This window comes from Tachypleus tridentatus, chromosome 4 (genome assembly GCF_004210375.1).
Source record: "Tachypleus tridentatus isolate NWPU-2018 chromosome 4, ASM421037v1, whole genome shotgun sequence".
Taxonomy (NCBI): domain Eukaryota; kingdom Metazoa; phylum Arthropoda; class Merostomata; order Xiphosura; family Limulidae; genus Tachypleus; species Tachypleus tridentatus.
The window spans coordinates 105,886,574-105,910,738 of record NC_134828.1 but is presented as its reverse complement, the minus strand read 5'-3'; the positions used below and the strand labels follow the sequence as shown (position 1 = coordinate 105,910,738).

At 34.0% G+C, this 24,165-nt stretch overlaps 1 protein-coding gene across 1 annotated transcript in view; it reads left to right on the top strand.

The window, feature by feature from the left end:
• The window catches only part of LOC143249839 (glycine receptor subunit alpha-2-like), a 45,189-nt gene that overhangs the window by 5,664 nt on the left and 15,360 nt on the right, over positions 1-24,165 (top strand). The window contains exons 2-5 of the mRNA XM_076500384.1: positions 13,578-13,693; positions 14,354-14,421; positions 18,211-18,440; positions 23,736-23,818. Of these exons, the coding sequence (XP_076356499.1) occupies positions 13,578-13,693; positions 14,354-14,421; positions 18,211-18,440; positions 23,736-23,818 (497 nt within the window). The remainder of the gene's footprint in view (positions 1-13,577; positions 13,694-14,353; positions 14,422-18,210; positions 18,441-23,735; positions 23,819-24,165) is intronic.

Below are 24,165 nucleotides of genomic sequence, written 5' to 3'. Positions count from 1 at the left end.
AGCTGTTTTTACATATATATTTCTCTACAAGTGGGTTTTCTCGACATCACTGAGTGATAAGAGATAGCTTGAGACAAAGAGATCACATGACTTCCTAGTCCAACGAAGTGGTACCAGCAGGCGTGTCACTAGGGTCATCATAGTTCTTGATGTCATAAGTCCAAACTGTGCCACCAGGTGTCGATTTACCAGGGGGCTAAAGTGAAGGACAATGAAGTAATCTCTGAAGAACTTGCAAATGGTTCAAAAGATGTTGTGGGTCAACAGGTACTAAACATGCCTTAGTATCTGATTACTTCATCAACTTTATAATTTACAATTCAATAATAATCTAAACTTTATAATGTATATCTCATCTAATTTGCACAATATATATTTTTTGATAAATACACGGTTATCTTAGAGATATTTAGTCGTTTGTTTTTCTCATTTTATGGGTCTAATTCTTCCATGCCATTACAGAATGTAAATGTTAACACTATGGTAATGCTTTCCTGATCTCTGTTGACAACTGAATAAACCAGGGTTACAATACTTATCATTCTTTAGAATTCCAATACACTTGTACCCAGGGGATGCCTTAATGGTTCTGCTTAAATGAACATACTGATCAAATTGAGAGTATGAAATAACTAAAATATAGAAAGAAGTTAACATATGGTGTTGGTATGTGCTAGAATAATTCTGTTTAATAACACTTCTCAGCTAAAACTTGATAGAAACGTTATATATTAAGTTTTGTTGTCATGGCACGGCCGAGAAACGTATGGAGAATTGTCAGTAGAGCAGAGAGTTTGCTTAACAGCTTTACGTGATGCTGATTGGATCTTCGACCAATTGCTGCAGACCATCAAGTTCACACTATATCGTGGGACTGTGATAAGTAAATTTGAAAATGGGAAAGGAAAAGGCAGAACACCTGAACTCAATTATATTGATGTTAAGTATCTTTGTTTATGTAGTCTTTGGGACAGAAGGAAGACTGCCACTGATCGCAAGCATGAGATAAACGACCATGTACCAAATGACAGAAAGGTGCCCAGGTCTACAGTATCATGAACATTCAATGAGAATGGAATATTTGGTCATGTAACAGTTAAAAATACTTTACTTCGATCTCCAAGTATTGTCAAGAGACTGAAATTTGCTAAGAAGTTAAAAAAAATGTAGTTTTGATTATTGTAAAAGTGTGTTATGGATGGATGAGTTCAAATGTGACATATATGGCTCAAAATGTAGGTTATATGTCTGGTGGAAGAAAGATGAAAAATACTTACCTCAATGCATAGCATCTTCGATGAAACATGGGGGAACGCAGTGTGATGGTTTGGGAGTGTTTGTTTCTGTTGAGGTGACAGGAGGTATTTGCAAGAATGGATGGTGTGTGTGTGTGTTTGTGCTTTACTTATAGCAAAGCCACATCGGGCTATATGTTGAGCCCACCGATTGGAATCGAACCCCTGATTTTAGCGTTGCAACTCCGTAGACTTAGTGATTTATTTTGGGGGGGGGGGGGGGGGGGGGGAATGGATGGAATAATGGACCCCAGCACAAATACCATCAGTTATCAGTCCATCATGGTATACCTAGTGGTTTGCATACAATTGGTAACAGATTTCACTACCAAGAAGATAATGACCCCAAACCTTCATACAACCTATGCAGAAATTACTTAGCTAAGAAAGACGTTGTTGGAGTGACTGAATGATGCAATAGCTCACACAGAGCACTGATCTCAACCCAATTCAGAAGATATGAAAAATAATAGATAAAAACTTGAAAAATCAAAAGTTACTTCCAAAGTAATTTTATGGGAGTGTATCAGAGACATTTGGAGTAAAATATGAAATGACACATTGATTAAATATATTGCTTCGACAGTGACTGAAAGACCACCTAAAGTTAGTAAAGCAAAACTGATACACAAAATATTAACTGTTTGCTGAACTCAAGCACTTTCACTGAGTTTCTGTTGATTCACTTATGATATACCTTCCATTGTTCTTTGAAAGTGGCCTGAAATCCAATTTTTGATTCTCTCCTAACATTTTAGCACAGTACGGTGGGTAGAGTTTGAACATTCTATGTTAAAAAGTAAACAATATTTGATGCTGGGATTAAACAGACTGTAAGCATGAGTATACGGATGAAATTTATATTTAAATATTTAAAGTTAAAACGAAAAACAGTATAATTAAACATATAATACTAAATGTATTACAATGTAACTAATTCTTGATATGTTAAGATTTGTTTTCACATATCGTGAGACAAGTGAGCTACGATGTCTATTTCGAATGGGAAAATATAGACAATATCTAAGTCTCACAAAAGTACTATATTTAACTCTAGCACGAACATTATAATTACAAGTCAAGTCATAAATAATCTTGCTATAATCATTACAAGGGTTATCCAATTACTTGGAGTTTTAATTTTTGTGTCCATTCTCATTATTGTGTCCTTGCATGGCTTCATCGTTAAGATGTTCGACTTGAAACCTGTGGGTCTCAGGTTCGAGTTCAAAATATATTAATTGTGGGGGCTTTATAATATGACTTTCTCTCCTGTTATTTATTGATAAAATACTAGCCCAAGAGTTGGCAGTGAGGGGTGTTAACTATTTGCCTTCCCTCTAGTCTATCACTGCTAGATTAGGGAGGGCTAGCATATCTATACTTTGAGTAACTTTGTATAAAATTAAAAAACAAACTAAACTAAATCCAGTGTAGGTTAGTAAGTTGATTCATTAGCTTTTGTTAGTAAAGGTACGTTTAACTGTGATATATGTCACGTGCCAATGGATTAACTTAGTTAAGGATAAAATGTACTTTAGATTTATATATGATAAACAGTAAATATAATTGTTATTTTCAACTGTATGGTGTGTCAGAATGTTATAATTACAATATGTCTCATCATTTCTAGTGATTTGAATTGTCTCAGTTGGTAAGTGTTACTGTCATAATTTATTATAATAGAAAATCTGAAATAGTAACTGAGGTTAATGAAATTCTGTTTTATTGAAATGTTTATGTTAATAAAAAGTACAAGTTTTACCATGTTTAACTGGAACAAAATAAATAAACAATCAAGTTTATTAGCTAGGTGGTAAAAGTAGACATAAGATTGAAAACTGGGCTGTATTATTCCATATATAGATTCATAATGTAAGAACATATGTAAACAATAAAGTCAAACTACTAAACTATACTTGGTAAAACATACGTTATATATGTAAAGTTTAAATAACGTACTTGTAAGACTATAAGAAACAGTCATTTTGATAATTACCTGGACTTGTTAGTGTAAGTATGATGTAGCATCGAACTGTACAGCATTACAATTAATGTAACGAGCATTAACTAAATAAGAGTTTGAATGTTTGACTTATAAAATAGTTCTTTTCAGGACTACATATCTCTAATATAAGCTAATGCAAATATAAAAATATGTTATGAAAATTAGATGAAATATTAATTTCAAGCTTTTGGTTATTATGAGAGTGAAATTTGTAAAACTAATGACGTAATCACATTGAAGCATGTTGACTTCTGCTAATCCTCATCGTCCTCTGGTGGTTTACTCATGATTCATCTGCGCATTTCTCACTTCCACATTTTAGTAATATATTTCATCTCAGCCAACCAGCAATTTGCCTCTTGTAATAAAATCTTTAAAGCCCTAGTATTTAACTCTACTGCTCTTTTTATCGTATGAGACAGCCAATCAGCGAGAGGCGGCATCTCTTTGACGCTTAAGAGGCATTCCGACTACCAAGGGACCTGCAATCACGCGAAATAGTAATATAAAATGTATGGAATTCATATGTCACGCAAAGAAACGATTCAATAGAAATTTAAAATTTAGTTTTTTTGTATAAAAATTAATATTAATAAAACAGGGAGTAATGTAAGATAAAATTCAATAAAACAGGGAGTCATGTAAGATAAAATTCTTTGGTGAAGAACTTTGAACGAATGCTTTTCCTTCATGTCTTGAGTATGTTTTGAAAAACTCGTTTTCTGTTTTCCACTTTTCTGTCTGGCAAAACCACATGATCTATGTTAAGACTAAGTTATAGAAAGCTATTTTCTTTATTTTGATACACACATACACAAATGAGAACAGAGAACCCTCACAGAACACTGTTAGATACTGTATTTACTTACATTACGTAAAGAAATTATTTTGATTTACCCTTTACTTGTCCAATAAACATTTCACTATATATGTAAACAAAGAACCTTTCAAAATTTTTCAATTTTTTAAAAAAATTTCGTTACTATAGGCAAAACTTTTATTCCTTTTAATGTCCAAAAATGATCTTCTTAACGTCCCCCTGAGAGTTTCCCCATGCATTGAACGAGTATTTCAGGTAAATATCCAATAAAATCAGAAGGGAATATTCAAGTATAACCCTACTATTAAACAAGGCAAAAGAATTGTCGGAAGGGCTATTGATACTTTTGTGTTTATGAAAAAATTAAACTGGCTTACAATTACGATTTTATTTGATGTTAAAGAAACGTGATGTTTTTGTCATCAATATTAAATCTCGGCCATCTACAGTTAAACTAGCTTACAACAATGATTTTATTTGACACCAAAGAAACGTGATGTTTTTATTATCAATATTAAAACACGTCCGTTTTAGATGCTAAAACAGGTGTAAACAGAATGACAACACCACCAATTTTATATTTAGTTAAAAGCCATGAAACGCTTTAGCTAAGAAACCTGGATGAAAATGGTTTTGTAATATTTTATATATATATATTGTTTTTATACCAATCTTCAGTGCAAATGTTCTTTTTTTCCAGAAGTGTCATAAAATACGAAGGTCGTTTGCTATTTATTAATTATCTCATTTTTTTGGTCTTAAAACGTGAAACTCCCAATTTGTCTTCATTTAAACTGTGACCACATTAACTCGAGACTTAAACTTTACAGCTGAACTTGGCAGGCAGAATGTTTTTTTAGTTTTATTTAAGTTCTTTGTATGTATTTAAAGATAAATGTTTTGTTTAATTAAAGTGATTCTAATTCAATGCTGATGTCTTACATATTGTATGAGTTCAAGTAATTATTTCTCTAATCACAGAACTTATATTTATGAAATTTATTTTGGGGATTTATGCACAAATAAACTACATTATTGTTCTTTACTTTTTTGTTTTAAATTATAAAACGTAGCTAGTTTTAAAACATAAAATTGACCGAACTCAAATAATAAAGTAAATAGTATTCAGTGTAATAAACGTTTCGTTAACACAAATACGTTAAACCTTTGTTATAGTTATTTTATTGCTACGAATGTTTTAAGTAAAGGAACTTTCGAAGTTTTCTCTTTCAGTCTGTTTAAACTGTGCTCCTTTTTTTGTATAATGTTATATTGAGGTAATAGACATGAATATAAGGTAACATTATGTAATCCTTACATGTTGGGTTTTTAAACTATTTTTAGACTGGAGTCCTTACAGAGCACAATGAGCGGCCACAGAAGCTGGTACAATTGAATTAATACATCCTATACACGAATGTTAAGAACCAACATTTTTTTAAATATATATTTATTTATTTATCTTTTAAAACCACATTAAGTGATTGCTTAGAAGTTTAATTACTAAGACTTTCATTAGCACATAACTTATTTTCGTCACGTGCACCTCCGTTGATCAGTTCAGTTCTGCTTCTTGAGAATAGTAAGATTAAGTTATTGCATAGCTATATCGAATAAGTGTCGAGTTTTTGTCTGTTATTTATACAACCACGAATATTTTACATTCATATATTCTTAAATAACGAACATTTTACTTGCCAGATGCTACATAAAACGACGTATTTACACTACTTTAAATAAGTTTATCCTTCATTCGGGTTTATGTTCATGTTCTATTTACACTACTTATTTCGAGTTGAGAATTTAAGGACATGTGTTTATTAACATGTGTTTGTTTTTAATATTGAGGATTCATGTAACTATTTTTTGTTTCAACTAATTTATATCAGCCTGTTCTTTACTGATAAAGTATGTACACACGCATACACTGCTTTGGAGACGTTTACTTTCAATTGAGGGTTTATGTACACGCGACTAATGTTTGTTTTTTTTCTAAAGCGAAACTTTGACAACTTGAAAAGATGAGATCATAGAGGTTAGTTTTTGTTTATTCTTCGGAACAGACTTATGGATTAATTAATTTATTAGATCTATTCAGACACTAAATTTAAAATAGGTGAAGAAAATGTATGCGATGAATGGAGGCTCCAATAAGGTATGAATACACGTCTGACGATTTTGTAGAACCTCAAATTATATGGCAGTTTTTCCTCTGTTAAATATCTTGTTTGTAAACTAGGTCTTATAATATGAGTATTTGAATGCTGTATGATATTAGTTTCTTGTTAAGATTGTTATTAAGTTTCAGCTGACATTGATCAAGCATCTGTTTTGTACTTGGAACGTTATTAATGGAAAAGATCGAATGTCGTTAAAACCTGAAATTTAAAGGGAGAATGAAAGCGACGTCACGTGATAAAAATATCACATTTTCTGAGCTTGTCGTAACTATATGAGAGTAAATTTGTGTTTGTACACGTATGACGTTCTAGTCGCTTAGCCTTTTTTTGAGTTCAAGGAGTAATATTTTGAAAAAATTATTTACAAGTGAAACATTTTCACTCAAACTAGCTGTTTAGAATACTATTTAAAATAAAAATGCTTAAATACGTTAACATCCTAGAGGCATAAAGTCATGGATAATTAACAAAATATTTGCATTTTTATTATTATCCAAACACCTCAAACAGTGACATTAAATAACATATACGTTGACTATTTACAACGACCAAAAATTAAGAAATCCGTTTTCCATATGCCCTAATATTACACTAGTATTTCCATTTATATGGTTTACTTTAGTGGTAGCTACCGGTAAACAAACAACAACAAACTATTAAACATTAGGTTTCTCAGAATCTTCATAAATAACTTATTACCAACGAAGGAATGTTTATGTTAGTGTAAAATAGCCGTACTTATTAGCGTATGTACACGTCACTAAGCTTTCGGTTTCAGTACACTACATCGTCAACAAGACAGTTTTAGGCCTCCGTTTGTTAATGAGCCACATGCGCAGTCATCTCTGTTCAGCCAAGAAAAAATATATTAGGAAATTTTACGGTGCACTAAAAACGAGTCACTTGTGAATAAATAAACGCTCGCGCTGAAAGAAAATTTAATGGTTACCTTTGTAAATCGTAAAGCTTTCGTCATGCAATTCACAGAGAAAATTAAAAGGTATATTTAAATATGCATTGATGTTCTGTTCACAATAAATAATATATAACGTACATCAGTGGTCTTAAGCTGACTGGCGTATACCTGGAAACTCTGTTCAACAAATAGGACAGACAATAGGATCTGGCAATCCAAGGACTTCGTTTTAATCAAAATATTTATTTCGTTGTTTGTTTACTGTGATTTGGCATGATGTCTTGTCCAAGTGACCTGATGACGGGGGTCAATTCTGGTTAATACCTGTTTGTAGAAAACCCTTCTTGCAAAATAACCTTCTTTATTGAGTCTCCTACTCAAATACTTTATGGATACCATGAAATAAATGTGTTCATTCTATTCTTACTGCAAAGTCATGCAGAAATGTATTGACGTGATAAAAACATGGTAATCTCGAACAGTAGTTTTTTTTTCGGCCTCTACCAGTAGACTTTCCTGGAACAACTATTCCTGTAGGCCAAAGTGTTGTGTCTCAATTTCTATCAATTTAATTTTGCAATACTGTTCTGGTAATGTCAGTTTTTGTTATACAAGTTTTGGACAGTCGAACAATTTGACGCTTCAAAGCTTTTGGTATGACTCTAGGCCAAGTAAAAGGGAACTGTTTGAAAAAAGTGTTGACCTCTTTAGAAAATGATTATATCAAAACTATGTGCTTTTACATAAAAAAAGTGTTATGTGTGTTTTAACACAACAGAATATATTTGTCAAATCATACGCTACCCTCTCCGTTATCACTCAGGTAACAATATCAATATATTAGAACAGAGACTGTATTTTGGTTAGTAACATGTATCAAAACTCTTTACTTTATACGCCATTTAGAGAACAAATTATCTAGTATTTCCTATAAAGGTTTTCTATACAAATAGTTTAAGTTCTGAGGAATGCAAACCATGTTCAATGTTTACTCTTTGTACCACCGAAAAACATTTCGAAACATGTTTAAGAAATATGGAAGAAAAACGTTCAAGTTCCATCTATTTTAATCGATCTCAAGCTAAAAATCTACGTAGCTAAATTGTTTAAAATCCTATTATTAGAACCGAAACAATTTTTAAGGAATTTAACTTCTTTGGCTTAGCTTCATGAGATTCTCGAACATCGGATCAGAATGTTTTAAATGAACTTCACGAGGAATGAAAGGGAAATTCAAAACCCATTTCATTGATATTTGGATTATTATATCATCCTAAAGGAAGTAAAGGGTGCAGTTGATTTAAACTAGTTTCAGTTAAATACGTCTAATTAAAAGTCCATCACTGTTCACAGTAATTTGTACCATTAGTCACGATGATAGAGTTTTAGTTTGGTTTGTTTTGAATTCCGAGCAAAGCTACACTGTATCTCCAATATTGTCATCGCTGTAGTCTGGTGAGACAAAACTGTATCTCTTATACTATCATCGCTGTAGTCTGGTAAGACAAAACTGTATCTCAAATGCTATCATCGCTGTAGCCTGGTAAGACAAAACTGTATCTCTAATATTGTCATCGCTGTAGTCTGGTAAGACAAAACTGTATCTCTTATACTATCATCGCTGTAGTCTGGTAAGACAAAACTGTATCTTTAATGCTATCATCGCTGTAGTCTGGTAAGACAAAACTGTATCTTTAATACTATCATCGCTGTAGTCTGGTAAGATAAAACTGTATCTTTAATACTATCATCGCTGTAGTCTAGTAAGACAAAACTGTATCTTTAATACTATCATCGCTGTGGTCTGGTAAGACAAAACTGTATCTCTAATACTATCATCGCTGTAGTCTGGTAAGACAAAACTTTATCTCTAATACTATCATCGCTATAGTCTGGTAAGACAAAACTGTATCTCTAATACTATCATCGCTGTAGTCTGGTAAGACAAAACTTTATCTCTAATACTATCATCGCTGTAGTCTGGTAAGACAAAACTGTATCTCAAATGCTATCATCGCTGTAGCCTGGTAAGACAAAACTGTATCTCAAATGTTATCATCGCTGTAGTCTGGTAAGACAAAACTGTATCTCTAATATTATCATCGCTGTAGTCTGGTACGACAAAACTGTATCTCTAATATTGTCATCGCTGTAGTCTGGTAAGACAAAACTGCATATCTAATACTATCATCGCTGTAGTCTGGTAAGACAAAACTTTATCTCTAATACTATCATCGCTGTAGTCTGGTGAGACAAAACTGTATCTCTAATATTGTCATCGCTGTAGTCTGGTAAGACAAAACTGTATCTCTTATACTATCATCGCTGTAGTCTGGTAAGACAAAACTGTATCTTTAATACTATACTATCATCGCTGTAGTCTGGTAAGACAAAACTGTATCTTTAATGCTATCATCGCTGTAGTCTGGTAAGACAAAACTGTATCTTTAATACTATCATCGCTGTAGTCTGGTAAGATAAAACTGTATCTTTAATACTATCATCGCTGTAGTCTAGTAAGACAAAACTGTATCTTTAATACTATCATCGCTGTAGTCTGGTAAGACAAAACTGTATCTTTAATACTATCATCGCTGTAGTCTGGTAAGACAAAACTGTATCTCTAATACTATCATCGCTGTAGTCTGGTAAGACAAAACTGTATCTCAAATGCTATCATCGCTGTAGCCTGGTAAGACAAAACTGTATCTCAAATGTTATCATCGCTGTAGTCTGGTAAGACAAAACTGTATCTCTAATATTATCATCGCTGTAGTCTGGTACGACAAAACTGTATCTCTAATACTATCATCGCTGTAGTCTGGTAAGACAAAACTGCAGAGTTGGCGGTGGGTGGTGATGACTAGCTGCCTTCCCTCTAGTCTTACACTGCTAAATTAGGGACGACCAACGCAGATAGCCCTTGTGTAGCTTTGCGCGAAATTCAGAACGAACCAAAGTTATTTTAATGTTTATAAATTAATAACAGATACGTTAATGTGAGAGTAGGACAAGAACTATCGATATACGCCGCGTGGAATTCGCTTGAAATTAAGTAATTCTATGAAGCTTTTTATGAGTAATCTGAAACACGCCTAAGAAAAAAAAAATGTATTCTGAATAATGTAGCGTTTTCTGCTGGTCTTAGAATGGATGAAATTACTACCTGAACCAAAAAATATGACACAAACGACATAAAGGCTCTTTCGTTTTTGATAGAATTTGGGCACTCGAAGTTCAAGTGAAAAATAATTTATGAACTCAACTTCGTTACAAACGCTTTACTTTGTCTTGGTATGCATATAGTATTCTTAATCATAAAATCGATGGCAGTGTACAGTGAGTATTCCAGTGGGTCGGCGGTTAGTTTGGGGATCTACTACCCTAAAATCTAGGACTCGATTCTCCGCTGTTGACAGAGTGCAGATTGTCTGTGGTGTGTCTATAAACAATGACAACAACGGTATACAACATTTAGTACTGTGTTTGCTCTGTAATAAATGTTTGGTAAATAATGAAAATGTGCTTTTTTAAGTGTTATTTGGTTATTTGTGATGATGTATTGGTTTGTTTTGAATCTCGCGCAAAGCTACACGAGCACTATCTGCGCTAGCGTCTTTAATTTAGCAGTGTTAGACTAGAGGGAAGGCAACTAGTCATAACCACTCACCGCCAACTCTTGAGTTACTGTTTTACCAACGAATAGTGGGATTGACGGGAACATTATAACACCTCCATGGCTGAAGGAGCGAGCATGTTTGGTGTGACGGGGATCCGAAGTGATGATGCAAGTGCTTACTTTTGGTGATAGGCCCGGCATGGCCAGGTGGGTTAAGGCGTTTGACTCGTTATCTAAAGGTCGAGGGTTCGAATCTCGGTCGCACCAAACATGCTCGCCTTTTCAGTCGTGGGGGCATTATTATGCGACGGTCAATCCCACTATTTGTTTGTAAAGAGTAGCCCAAGAGTTGGCGGTGGGTGGTGATGACTAGCTGCCTTCCCTCTAGTCTTACACTGCTAAATTAGGGACGGTTAGCGCAGATAGCCCTTTAGTAGCTTTGCGCGAAATTTAAAAAACAAACAAACAAACAAACTTTTGGTGACGGTATTCTTTGTCGTCAGAATATTGACTTCTGCGGTGTTTCTTTTCTTGGTTTAAAATTCCACATGTTGAAATTGGAACGTCGTAAGAAGCCATTAATTTGTGGGTTAAGTATCAGCCATAATTTCGATAATATTCGTTATTTTACGAAAACTTAAAGAATTAGGAAAATGAATAGGATGAATTATTACTGAATAGACGATTAAGGACGTTATTACTAAAACAGTTGTGTGTGGAAATTAGCATACCAGGTCACAACTGGAGCCAATTAGAAAACGTGATGGAACGTATTTCTTGGAACAACGTTTCGACATTGCTGACGTTTGTAGGTAGCGTAATGCTACCGAAAACTGAAGTGTTACGATTTGAAGTTCAAAGATAGAATATCCTTTGTATTCAATGACATTGGAAAACAAAGGATTGTGGATCAACTTGGAGTACCAGGACCTTTCAAAGATAGAACTGCAAAAAGTCATACCCTAAAATTGCCAAAAAATAAGAAAACAGTTTTTGTGATAACTTTAATAAAAGTTTCATAGATGATACAAATTAATTGATTCATGACTTTAGACTTAATTAATAACGTTTTAGTGCCCAAACAGCTGTCGTTATTTCTTCTTCTTGTGACAATCTTGAAGCAAAAATTCCTTGTATCTACGTTAAAACCACCCTTAACATGTTCTTTAGTATTCTATTTCTTGTCACTGAGTATATGTGCATATTTCCACGCTCCAAGACAAAGAAACTGATAAAAAACGATAGATGATTTTGTGCAGAAATTTTGTTTTTAAATTAAAACAAAATCAATCTACTTTTAATTTTGAAAATTACTCTTAGATCTATTTTATGGTAGACTCCACTAAAAGGATTATTCAATTGTTTTTTTTTTAAATAAAACAACAACAATACTGCTTTTCCAAATAAAAGACAGTACCATTGATGTCGGTAATGTTGGCACATTTATGTTCTCTTATTTTAATAAACTCCTTCTAAATATAGTCATACGATTTTATCTATTTCATAAATGCAGAAATAATTGTTGTTTTCCCACTAAATGTTATATATTCTTTACTACTTCATGAAATATCACCATTTGGATTAGTGTTAGCAGGGTAAGACTGGAGGGAAGGCAGCTAGTCATCACCACCCAGCGCCAACTCTTGGACTACTCTTTTACCCACGAATAGTGGGATTGACCGTCACATTATAATGCCCCCACGGATGAAAGGGCGAGCATGTTTGGTGCGATGGGGATTCGAACCCGTGACTCTTGAATTACGAGCCTAAACTACCTGGTCATGCCGGGCCCCATGACCTGTTTGTTACTGTCATTCAATTTTTATTCAATATTTATCTTTTTGCTTTGACTGATGGCATTGCTTTGTAGTCACACCCAGAGCTGTAAATAAATAATTATTATTTATGACTATGGTCATCCTATAGGCCTGTACCTAAATGCTTCTTATGTCATTACATTTTCACTTAGGAGAAAAGATATTAATTCTTAAAAATCAACTTACTAAGCTGTTACGTAAGTACTATACAAAGATTAACCCACAAATTATCGTTAAGCCAGTATATGAGATAATTTTTTTTTCTTGTTAAAAATTGCATTCAAACCTCTCTTCGTTCACGGAATATTTACTCACATTTATATATATACAGTAGCCTCAAAAATATCTATAATGGTATAAACAAACACTATTTAACTGTATTTATACATAAGCCCATGGAGATTTCCAAGAGTCACCCTTTATTATCGTTCAGCACCTCAGTCAAATCACGCGGTCGTATTAGTGGACAATGACAACAAACCACCTCAACTGACTTTAAAAACTTAAGCTCTGGCTTTTTAGAGTTGGAACGTATTATTAAAGACAGTCTACCTTCTGAACAAGATCTTCAAACTTATGTTGAGTTAAGCTTGTATTAATTCTTTGCCACAAACGATATAGATAATTTTATTAATTTATTTAGTATGGCTGTATATTATATTCAACCTCACTCACTGTTTTTTTACAAGCTCCCTTCACTTCCAATCTTACCATGACCCTTAAAAATGTTTTTAACCCAAGTACGTAAGCTTTAATTGAATATTCAAGTGATTAGCTGTAATTATAGTTTTGTATTAATTGTAAGAACTTACTGAAGATGAAATGTGTATATTCCAACATTTTAATAAAATATGTTGTTATTCATCTCTTCTATGGTTGCATTAACCATACTGTTCCTTATATGATATATTTATATATTAAGTCTCAGTTCATCGACTCAACTCGAAAAGAACGTCTCCTCTTCCGAAAACAGGTTGGCATTTATTGACGTTATATTGAACGGATATGATAAGAGGGCGTGTCCAACCTATGGTGAAGGTATGACCTATTCTTTGTAAATCTTAAATACTGCTATTATGGTATATCAAGGCTGGTCCAGTTTTTGCATTATATAGTTGTTTGATATCATCTATAGGTACGTCTGAGGACTTATAACACTGAAAATGTAGGGCACAGCACTGATAGCACATTAAGCACATTTATTCGTTAATATATATTTTTCTGATTACAAAAGTCTGTAAAATATATGAGTATAAAATCAGTATTTAAGAATGTTCTGTGAACGTCAGAATGGTACTTTTCAAGTATCATAACCTTGTGGTTAAAACCACATGTGTTTTAACTATCTCAGTTTAATTCACTCCCATACTTTTGGTTACTATCATGTAATTTTTGATCACACTGAGTTCTTCAAACACACGTTCCTCTAAAGAATTTAGGTTTTAAATGTCGAAAGTACAAAATAATTTATTTATCTTTAAGACGTAGATAGATATACGTTGATCACTGACTGTTTTTATTTCGAGATAGAGACGGTACATAAAGAGGAGCTTTGTTTGGTATTGGTATAAAATGGTAGAACACATGTGAAAAGTGTAATTGAAATTTGTTAGTCTCTATAGATAAGTTGAAACTCAATAGTAAAACATAGTTTAAAAAGTTATATTTCAATACACGTGACTGTTTCCTTTTGTTTAGGAAAACCAACAGATGTGATGGTTAACATTTACGTGAACAGCTTGGGTTCTATCAGTGCCGCCAACATGGTATGTAAAATAATAACTGTGAGTGCTAGAGTCAACCAGATCTATCAGTGCTGTATCAACATGGTATGTAAAATAATAACTATGGGTGCTAGAGTCAACCAGATCTATCAGTGCTGTATCAACATGGTATGTAAAATAATAACTGTGGGTGCTGGAGTCAACCAGATCTATCAGTGCCGCCAACATGGTATGTAAAATAATAACTGTGGGTGCTAGAGTCAACTAGATCTATCAGTGCTGCCAACATAGTATTGTCAGGTAATAACGATGGGTACTAGAGTCAACCAGATCTATCAGTGCTGTATCAACATGGTATGTAAAATAATAACGTGGGTACTAGAGTCAACCAGATCTATCAGTGCTGTCAACATGGTATGTAAAATAATAACTGTGGGTGCTAGAGTCAACCAGATCTATCAGTGCTGCCAACATGGTATGTAAAATAATAACTGTGGGTGCTAGAGTCAACCAGATCTATCAGTGCCGCCAACATGGTATGTAAAATAATAACTGTGGGTGCTAGTGTCAACCAGATCTATCGGTGCTGTATCAACATGGTATGTAAAATAATAACTGTGGGTGCTAGTGTCAACCAGATCTATCAGTGCTGTATCAACATGGTATGTAAAATAATAACTGTGGGTGCTAGAGTCAACCAGATCTATCAGTGCTGTATCAACATGGTATGTAAAATAATAACTGTGGGTGCTAGAGTCAACCAGATCTATCAGTGCTGTATCAACATAGTATTGTCAGGTAATAACGATGGGTACTAGAGTCAACCAGATCTATCAGTGCTGTCAACATGGTATGTAAAATAATAACTGTGGGTGCTAGAGTCAACCAGATCTATCAGTGCTGTATCAACATGGTATGTAAAATAATAACTGTGGGTGCTAGAGTCAACCAGATCTATCAGTGCTGTATCAACATGGTATGTAAAATAATAACTGTGGGTACTAGAGTCAACCAGATCTATCAGTGCTGTATCAACATAGTATTGTCAGGTAATAACGATGGGTACTAGAGTCAACCAGATCTATCAGTGCTGTATCAACATGGTATGTAAAATAATAACTGTGGGTGCTAGAGTCAACCAGATCTATCAGTGCTGTATCAACATAGTATTGTCAGGTAATAACGATGGGTACTAGAGTCAACCAGATCTATCAGTGCTGTATCAACATGGTATGTAAAATAATAACTGTGGGTACTAGAGTCAACCAGATCTATCAGTGCTGTATCAACATGGTATTGTAAGGTAATAACGATGGGTACTAGAGTCAACCAGATCTATCAGTGCTGTCAACATGGTATGTAAAATAATAACTGTGGGTGCTAGAGTCAACCAGATCTATCAGTGCTGTATCAACATGGTATGTAAAATAATAACTGTGGGTACTAGAGTCAACCAGATCTATCAGTGCTGTATCAACATAGTATTGTCAGGTAATAACGATGGGTACTAGAGTCAACCAGATCTATCAGTGCTGTCAACATGGTATGTAAAATAATAACTGTGGGTGCTAGAGTCAACCAGATCTATCAGTGCTGCCAACATGGTATGTAAAATAATAACTGTGGGTGCTAGTGTCAACCAGATCTATCAGCGCCGTATCAACATGGTTTGTAAGATAATAACTATTGGTACTAGAGTCAACTAGATCTATCAGCGTCGTATCAACAGGGTATGTAAGATAATAACTATGGGTACTAGAGTCAACCAGATCTATCAGTGCTGTATCAACATAGTATTGTCAGGTAATAACGATGGGTACTAGAGTCAACCAGATCTATCAGTGCTGTATCAACATGGTATGTAAAATAATAACTGTGGGTGCTAGAGTCAACCAGATCTATCAGTGCTGTATCAACATGGTATGTAAAATAATAACTGTGGGTACTAGAGTCAACCAGATCTATCAGTGCTGTATCAACATGGTATGTAAAATAATAACTATGGGTACTAGAGTCAACATAGTATTGTCAGGTAATAGCTGTGGGTACTACAATAAATTAGATCTGTCAGTGCTGCCAACAAGGCATGTGAATTATTAACTTATGGCACTATAATCAATTCTATCTGTTAGGTTTGGCAGCAAGATATGTGAGTTGTGAATCACAACAATGATTTTTCCTTGTAGTATTATATAAACGTCAGGCTAGTCTCTACCAGAGTTGGTAACAGTGTTTATTTATAAGCTAGATTGTTAGCCGTGGTGATAACTATTACTACCGCTAATATAGCACGTAAGATATGAAATGTTAGTAGTAAATCAGTTTAGGCTTTACTTATCCTATTATTACTGTTTGACAGCAAACACATATTGGAAGCAACGATCTAAGAGTTATTAAAAACAATGAATATACTGTTATAAAGATTCTTTTTAACTTATTTGTTTGTATCGTTGTTTAACCAGAGGGAGGTTTGAAGTCAAGTGACAAGCTCGCTGCTTGGCCCCTAAACCTTTTTTTTTTTAAGTTTTACACTAATTTGAGCGGTATAAAACGTGCGTTAAACTAGAATAAATAATGATTGATATTTATTTCTGTTAGTAAATTACGTTGAGTCTGAAGTAGTAAAATATTATTTAAATGAATATGTTAATTCTCATATTTAAAATATTAGATTTTTTAATTAGTGAACTAATTAATATAATTGCACACAAGAGAACTTTAAATTACTTAGTCAGTGAATATTTTATACTAGCATTTTATCAAATAACGTAAACAAACAAACCGAACAATAATTTTTTTACAACAATACCTAATGTAGTTTTATTAGTTCTAAGGTATATAAGGTCTATTCTGGCGAAACGTGGCTTATAGATCGGTAGTTTATGTGATATTACATTACAGTAAGAATGACGCTTCCCACCATTTTTTTCACTGACTCTGTACGGTTTTCTGGCAAAAAGAATATGAATTTGATATTTTAATATGAGCCATATGTATCACTGAAGATAGGAAAAGCTGCTAATGTTATCCTGCCCATCTTGAGTAAAAGTAGTAAATGTAGTCTTTGTCTGTAAAACCTATTCTAAAGGAGTACATGAACGTGTGCGATATTGGTGATAAGAATTAAAATGTATTGTAATTAATGGGGCTCCGTCTTTGTCAACCATATTAACATCAGAAAATGGCTTCCTTAGATGACAAGTGCAACAAGCATTTGTAGCAAACCATATTTTATAATACTGTTGATTACCCAAACCTACGAGTTGTTGTACGAGATGGAAACGTGAGTTGAGAGTGTGTGTTTGTTTGTTTTGGATGTCTCGAAAAGCTACACCAGGGCCTATCTGCGCTAGCCGTCCCTAATTTTGCAGTGTAAGACTAGAGGGAAGGCAGCTAGTGATCACCACCCACCGCCAAATATTGGGCTACTCTTTTACCAACAAATAGTGGGATTGACCGTCACATTATAACGCCCCCACGGCTGAAAGGGCGAGCATTTTTGGTGTGGCGGAGATTCGAACCCGCAACTCTTAGACTATGAGTCGAATGCCTTAGCCACCAGGACATGCCGGGCCAAGTGTGTGGATGTGACCTTTAATCTAATGTGATGACTTTTGCAGAAGTTCAAAGAGGAGAAGAAAAATCATGAAATGACTTTGTTACACTATAAAATATCTTCCTTACTGTTTTAATATGACAATTTCTAACAAAGCAAAGAACTTAACATTTTGTATATAACTATCTAGAACGAAGGATAAGTGAAATGATCTAATAGAATCAGTTTAACATCTGTGTATCTATCAAATCACCCACTCACCTATTTTTACACAGGAATACGTTGTGGATGTCTATCTACGGCAATCATGGTTTGACTCTCGGCTTGACATTCGACCTCTTGGATTGAATTCAACAGTAACTTTAAATGGTGAAGATATAATTAACAGAATCTGGAAACCTGACCTCTTCTTTCGTAATGTGAAAGAAGCCAACTTCCATATGGTTACAGTGCCCAACATTTTAATTAAATTATCCCCGGATGGACATATTTTGTACAGTATGAGGTAAGAATATCGCTTGTGTTGTAATGTAGTCTGTTCGTATGTTTATTTTGCTCGAGTCATTAAGGGCACGTGATAAATGTACCGTTTTCTTCCAAGCTCTGGAAGTTTGTGATTAATCATACTTAAGTGTGAAAATACTGTTCTATTGGTAATTTCTCTCTTTACAAACGAATACAAATTGAAGCTTTCGAATACTTAAACTATTCGGTATGTTACCAAACGTTTTGTGACGTATGGTGAACTGCTGCTCAAGAGAGATTTTTTGTTCTGAAGTCTGAAAACATGATATTGTAATAAAACGTACTGTCTCACGTGATTATCTATGCATCCATCAGAAGTACTCGGAAATTTACACAGAATACATGTATTAAATTATTTTCACGCTAAATTATTCCATCTATTTAGGTCGACAATAGTAGTTGAGGCTATCGTTTGGTGCCAATGTGCCATTAGACCGGATAGTTCTACAAAGCAGCGCCAGGGGATATAGTTTTAAACTGTGTTGCTAGAGGGCGGGTAGCTGCAAAATGAAGGAGTGGACAGTGAAATCATATACAGTGCTCGGACTAATGTCTAAATCACATACTTCGAGTAGGCTTTATAGAAACTATAGGCGTAACATTGTGTACTACCAATAAATAAATTATTAAAAAAACGTCTAATTTAATATAATTTGGATTTAAACTTTGCATTCTCATGTCAACACTATTTTCCTGAAAGGGTTCCAGGAACTTCCACTGTGATTTGCGTGACTCGTATATCATTATTTGAATTACCTTTATATGTATTGGTAATTTAATAACGATTCTTTGCTTTATACTTGTATAGGTAAATAGAAATAATATGCTGAAACCTTAGACGTTGTGTTGTCTTATGTGTTTATTTAAGTTTCTGTGTTTGTTTTCTTACAGCAAAGCCACATCGGGCTATCTGCTGAGCCAACCCCGGGGAATCGAACAACTGATTTTAGCGTTGTAAATCCGTAAAATTACCGCTGTACTAGCGGGGAACATCTAAGTTTCTATAATTGAGTTTACTTAAGTGATAGAATTTGCTGCAACAGTAAATTATGTGTTTAGAAAACGTTTCATAAAGTACAATATCGGTGTTACGGTAGTTAATCAGAACAAAATGGTTTATATATATTCAATAAAGAAAGGATACAATTAAACTTAAGAGTGGAAACTATGATATACTGACTTTGTTTCGTTTCAATACGAAAATATCTGGAGTTTGAATACTTTAGGTTAACATGTGTATAATAATTTATGTAAACCATAAAATTAAACCGTATTCTATTGCAGTCGCTTAATGTCGTACATATATATAATATTTATATTGAATTTGAACATGTTTCTTACAAAGCGACTACTTGCATGAATATTTATATATACAATGCATATTTGGAGTTTAAACGTGCCATGGTAACATTAATACACTCATTCTGCCTACTTTTACTCTGAGTAGACTTATTTGTAGTAAGTTCAGTTTAAATGTTTCAAACAATAACATAAGGTATAAATGTTTTATGTTAATATAGAAAGCACTTTTTATGTAGATTCTAAGTTAGACCTGTACACGAGTGACGACAAAATACAGTGTATAACTTAGTCAATCTATAATACATGAAACATTAATTTTATGTATTCAAAGACTTTGTTTATTACTATTATAAAAAAAAACAACACACGCATGAATCTGACACAAACAGCAATGCACAAACTAAAACTTAACACAACTTGATAACACTTTCGGGTAATTAGTGAGCAAACCATATAATAAAGCATCTGGCAGCAGACCATGTAACAAAACATGTAGCAAAACATTTGACAGCAAACCACGTAACAAAACATCTGTCCTTGACACATGGATGAACACATCATCCATGTGTACATTTTGGAATTACACATCCATGGTACGACACTGTTCAACTATTCGTCATTGTTGTGCACTATCTGCCTCCTGGCGTCTCTTTGTGGAAGTATTAATTCAGGTGACCATCCGGTTTGAAAGATTACTTACTCTTTTCTGGATTTATTTGTTCTTCTGCTTACATGTGTTAAACTTTAGCAAGTAACAAACTTTATTCGAAAACTTAGAGAAATATATAATCGTTGTTTTCAAATTCGTTTTGTAGGTCGATAAGGTAGGGAGGCTGAGAATATTTATGTTTGTTTGTTTGTGTTTTGAATTTCGCACAAAGCTACACGAGTGCTATCTGCGCTAGCCGTCCATAATTTTGCATTGTAAGACTATAGGGAAAGCGTCTAATCGTCACCACCCACCGCCACATCTTGGGCTACTCTCTTACCAATGAATAGTGTGATTGACCGTAACATTATAACACCCCCACAGCTGAAAGGGTGAGCATGTTTGGTGTAATGGGGACTCAAACGCGCGACCCCCAGATTACTAGTCGAACGCCTTAACTCACCTGGCCATGCCGGGGTCCCATGAAAACGACGAAAGTTGTGTACCAATCTGTTAAATGACTACATGGAACGTTTAAGCAAACATTAACCATATCTTCTATCTCTTATGCATGTAGGTGCATCATTCCAAAAATTCTTCAGGGAGGAGGCGTATCAATCCGTTCCCAGAGCCCCTGATGGCTCCTGGCATCTGTGGTAGTGTTGTTTGGAAGAATCAGTTTCTTTACCAATATTTTGTGTTTTTGTGATTTCTCAATAGAAAATTTGCAGATATTAACAGGAGCTCAGTTCTGTACTCGACCATGAAAAGCTCCATCATCCTTCGTTCGTGTTTGCGGTACTAGGACAAATCATAAAACGAAACACAGGTTAATAAGCAAGGCATTAACACATAACAAAATAACATGTCGAATAGAATGCGTTTGCGCAAGAATAGTAAATACACATTTTGTAGACTATTCACGTGTCATGTTAAACAGGATTCACGTGTCAACACGTGGAGAGCGAAAAAAGAAATCATTAGGCTTAATTTTATTGGGAAAGTTAGAAGGAAATATCTAATTGGTACAACATTTCACTGTCCGCCTTTCCTTTTAAATGACTAATTATTATATCTTAAAACCGTTTGTTTGCTTTGTTTGTTTTCTATGAATTTCGCGCAAAGCTACTCGAAGGCTATCTGCGCTATCCGTCCCTAATTTTGCATTGTAAGACTAGAGGGAAGGCAGCTAGTCATTACCACCTACCGCCAACTCTTGGGCTACTCTTTTACCAATGAATAGTGAGATTGACCGTCACATTATAATGTCCCCACGGCTGAAAGAGCGAGCATGTTTGGTGCGACGGAGATTCGAACCCACGACCCTCGTATTACAGGTCGAACGCCTTAACCCACCTGGCCATACCGGGCCTCGTAACACCGATGAATGCTGACAAGCATTATTGAATAATTAATCCTTTTAATTATTATTCTATATTTCTTTTGGCGACACATACACAAGTTTTGAAGTGGGTTAGACTTGAAGCATAAGCGATTTTGTATACTTCCCTTTTAGAAGTAAAACAATTTTTTATTCATTTAAATGTGGTTGACTTTAATTAATGAAAGAGTCAATATATAAATGATGGGAAACTATCTAAAGTATCACTTTGTGAGTATTCGACTTCTTCTAAAGTATTTGTCACATACTTGAATATAAGGTTTGAAACCACTTAAATATATATATACCATCTCATTTGTTGTATTGAAATATCAGCAGTGCTATTTTGGATTAGTCCTGGTGAACCAAATACCTAATGCAATTCGTGTGTAAGGCTTATTGTTGAATTTATAACTTACTTCGTTATATCATTATTAGAATTATCACTTGTCGCTTCTATATCAGTATATATATGTATATAATTGTTAACGACTTAATAAATAATATTGGCCTCCATTAACCTTGCTACCTGCTCAATATACAAAGATTTCTTTGAAGTTGGGATATATTCGTAACAAGAGTTTTGCTTATTCATCAGTTATGTTTTAAGTAATAACACAAAGTTATGTGGAGCCAGGAATTTTTACGTTATAATGACACAAGAGTGCATTAAGTCAGGTATACTAAAAATGATCAAAACTCCTTAAAGAACAACATAAAATGAGAAACATTTATGTTAAAGCTAGACATTTTTTTATATATCGTCTTTTAAACAAAGATTCAAAAATTGGCTGATGCCAATTCAGTATTTTTTCTTTAATGTTAATACATTCGCGGTAAATGTGTTAAGGCAAAATCTATGCATAAATATGTAAATTATTCGTGTTTTTATTAAGAGATCCATCCATTTGTTTATACTATAAATTCCATCAAGAACACATTGCACAGTTGTAAGTCCTGAATTATTCAGTTGGAAACATCTATATGAAAATTAGTAGAAAAAATATGACACTATATGTTTTAGTTTTGCATTTATTATCATTACTTAAACATCAGTATTGTAAACTCTAAGATAATTTACAATTATTTGCACAAAAACTAGTATAACAGAGTAGGAAAATTGTGATAAACTATTTAAAAATTGTTTAAAATATGAAATTTGAGAAATGTAATACATGGATTTAAGAGGTTCATCCAATGCCTTTGGCACATCAGCTCAGTATCGCATGAGATGGTCGTGTTTTAAATATCAGATGATGTTTTTAGCTTTCGTGTTTGAAGAAATGGAATACGCTATAACAACACTTCATTTTCTTTGCAAGGCGCCTAAAAGTTAAAAAAGAAATTCGAATTACCTCGCCTAGAAAATTGACCATTTTGAGGAAAGACCAGACTAAATACGGTTCACAATCAATAATATATTTTCAGGTGATTAATGAGATATTATAATACAAAATTATGACTACAACGTGAACATAAGCTATATAGTTAAAATAAGACGCCATTGTACTGAGAAAATCTTATTTGAGCGAAAAATAAAAATTATAGTCGATTTGGTTTGTTTTGAAATTCGCGCAGATAGCCATCCCTATTTTAGCAGTTTAAGACTAGAGGGAGGGCAGCTGGTCTTTACCATCTACCGCCAACTCTTGGATTACTCTTTTACCAATGAAATGTAGGACTGACTGTCACATTATAACGCTTCCACGGTTGATGAAACGAGCATGTTTGGTGTGACGGGTATTCGAGCCCGCGACCCTCAGATTGCGAGTCGAGTGTGTTATCCACTTGGCCAATTCTAGTCACACAAAGCATTGAATAATCTATTTATTTTTCAGTAACGATAAGTTCAATATAAGATGATTAGAATCGAAACTTAGTTATTATGGAGAATTACTGAGAATATATTTCCATTTGCTTTTGTTTGTTTTTTTCTTTCACAGACTTACTCTTCGTCTGTCTTGCCATATGTCATTTCGTCATTATCCACTGGACACTCAGCGTTGCCATGTGATTTTTGGCTCGTGTAAGTGCAAACAATTTTATCATTTTGTAAGATACCTTAATAGGAGCGAAAGTTAACATGAATCTTAATTATACACGTGTTTACGTTGTGACCTGATTATTTTGAAAGTAATTTAGTTATTCATTGTTGTGTAACGCAAAAGCGATTTTCATTAATGTTGCGTGTGTTCATAAATGACTGAAGTTAAAATCTGGCTGTATTAATTTATCCTTGAAATAGACCTAAGTTTAAGACATTTAAGAACTACTAGACAGTTGGTTATATGAGTTGCGTGTATGTACGTTTTTATAATTTAGCACAAAACTACATAATGGGCTGTCTATCCTCTGACCACCACAGTATCGAAA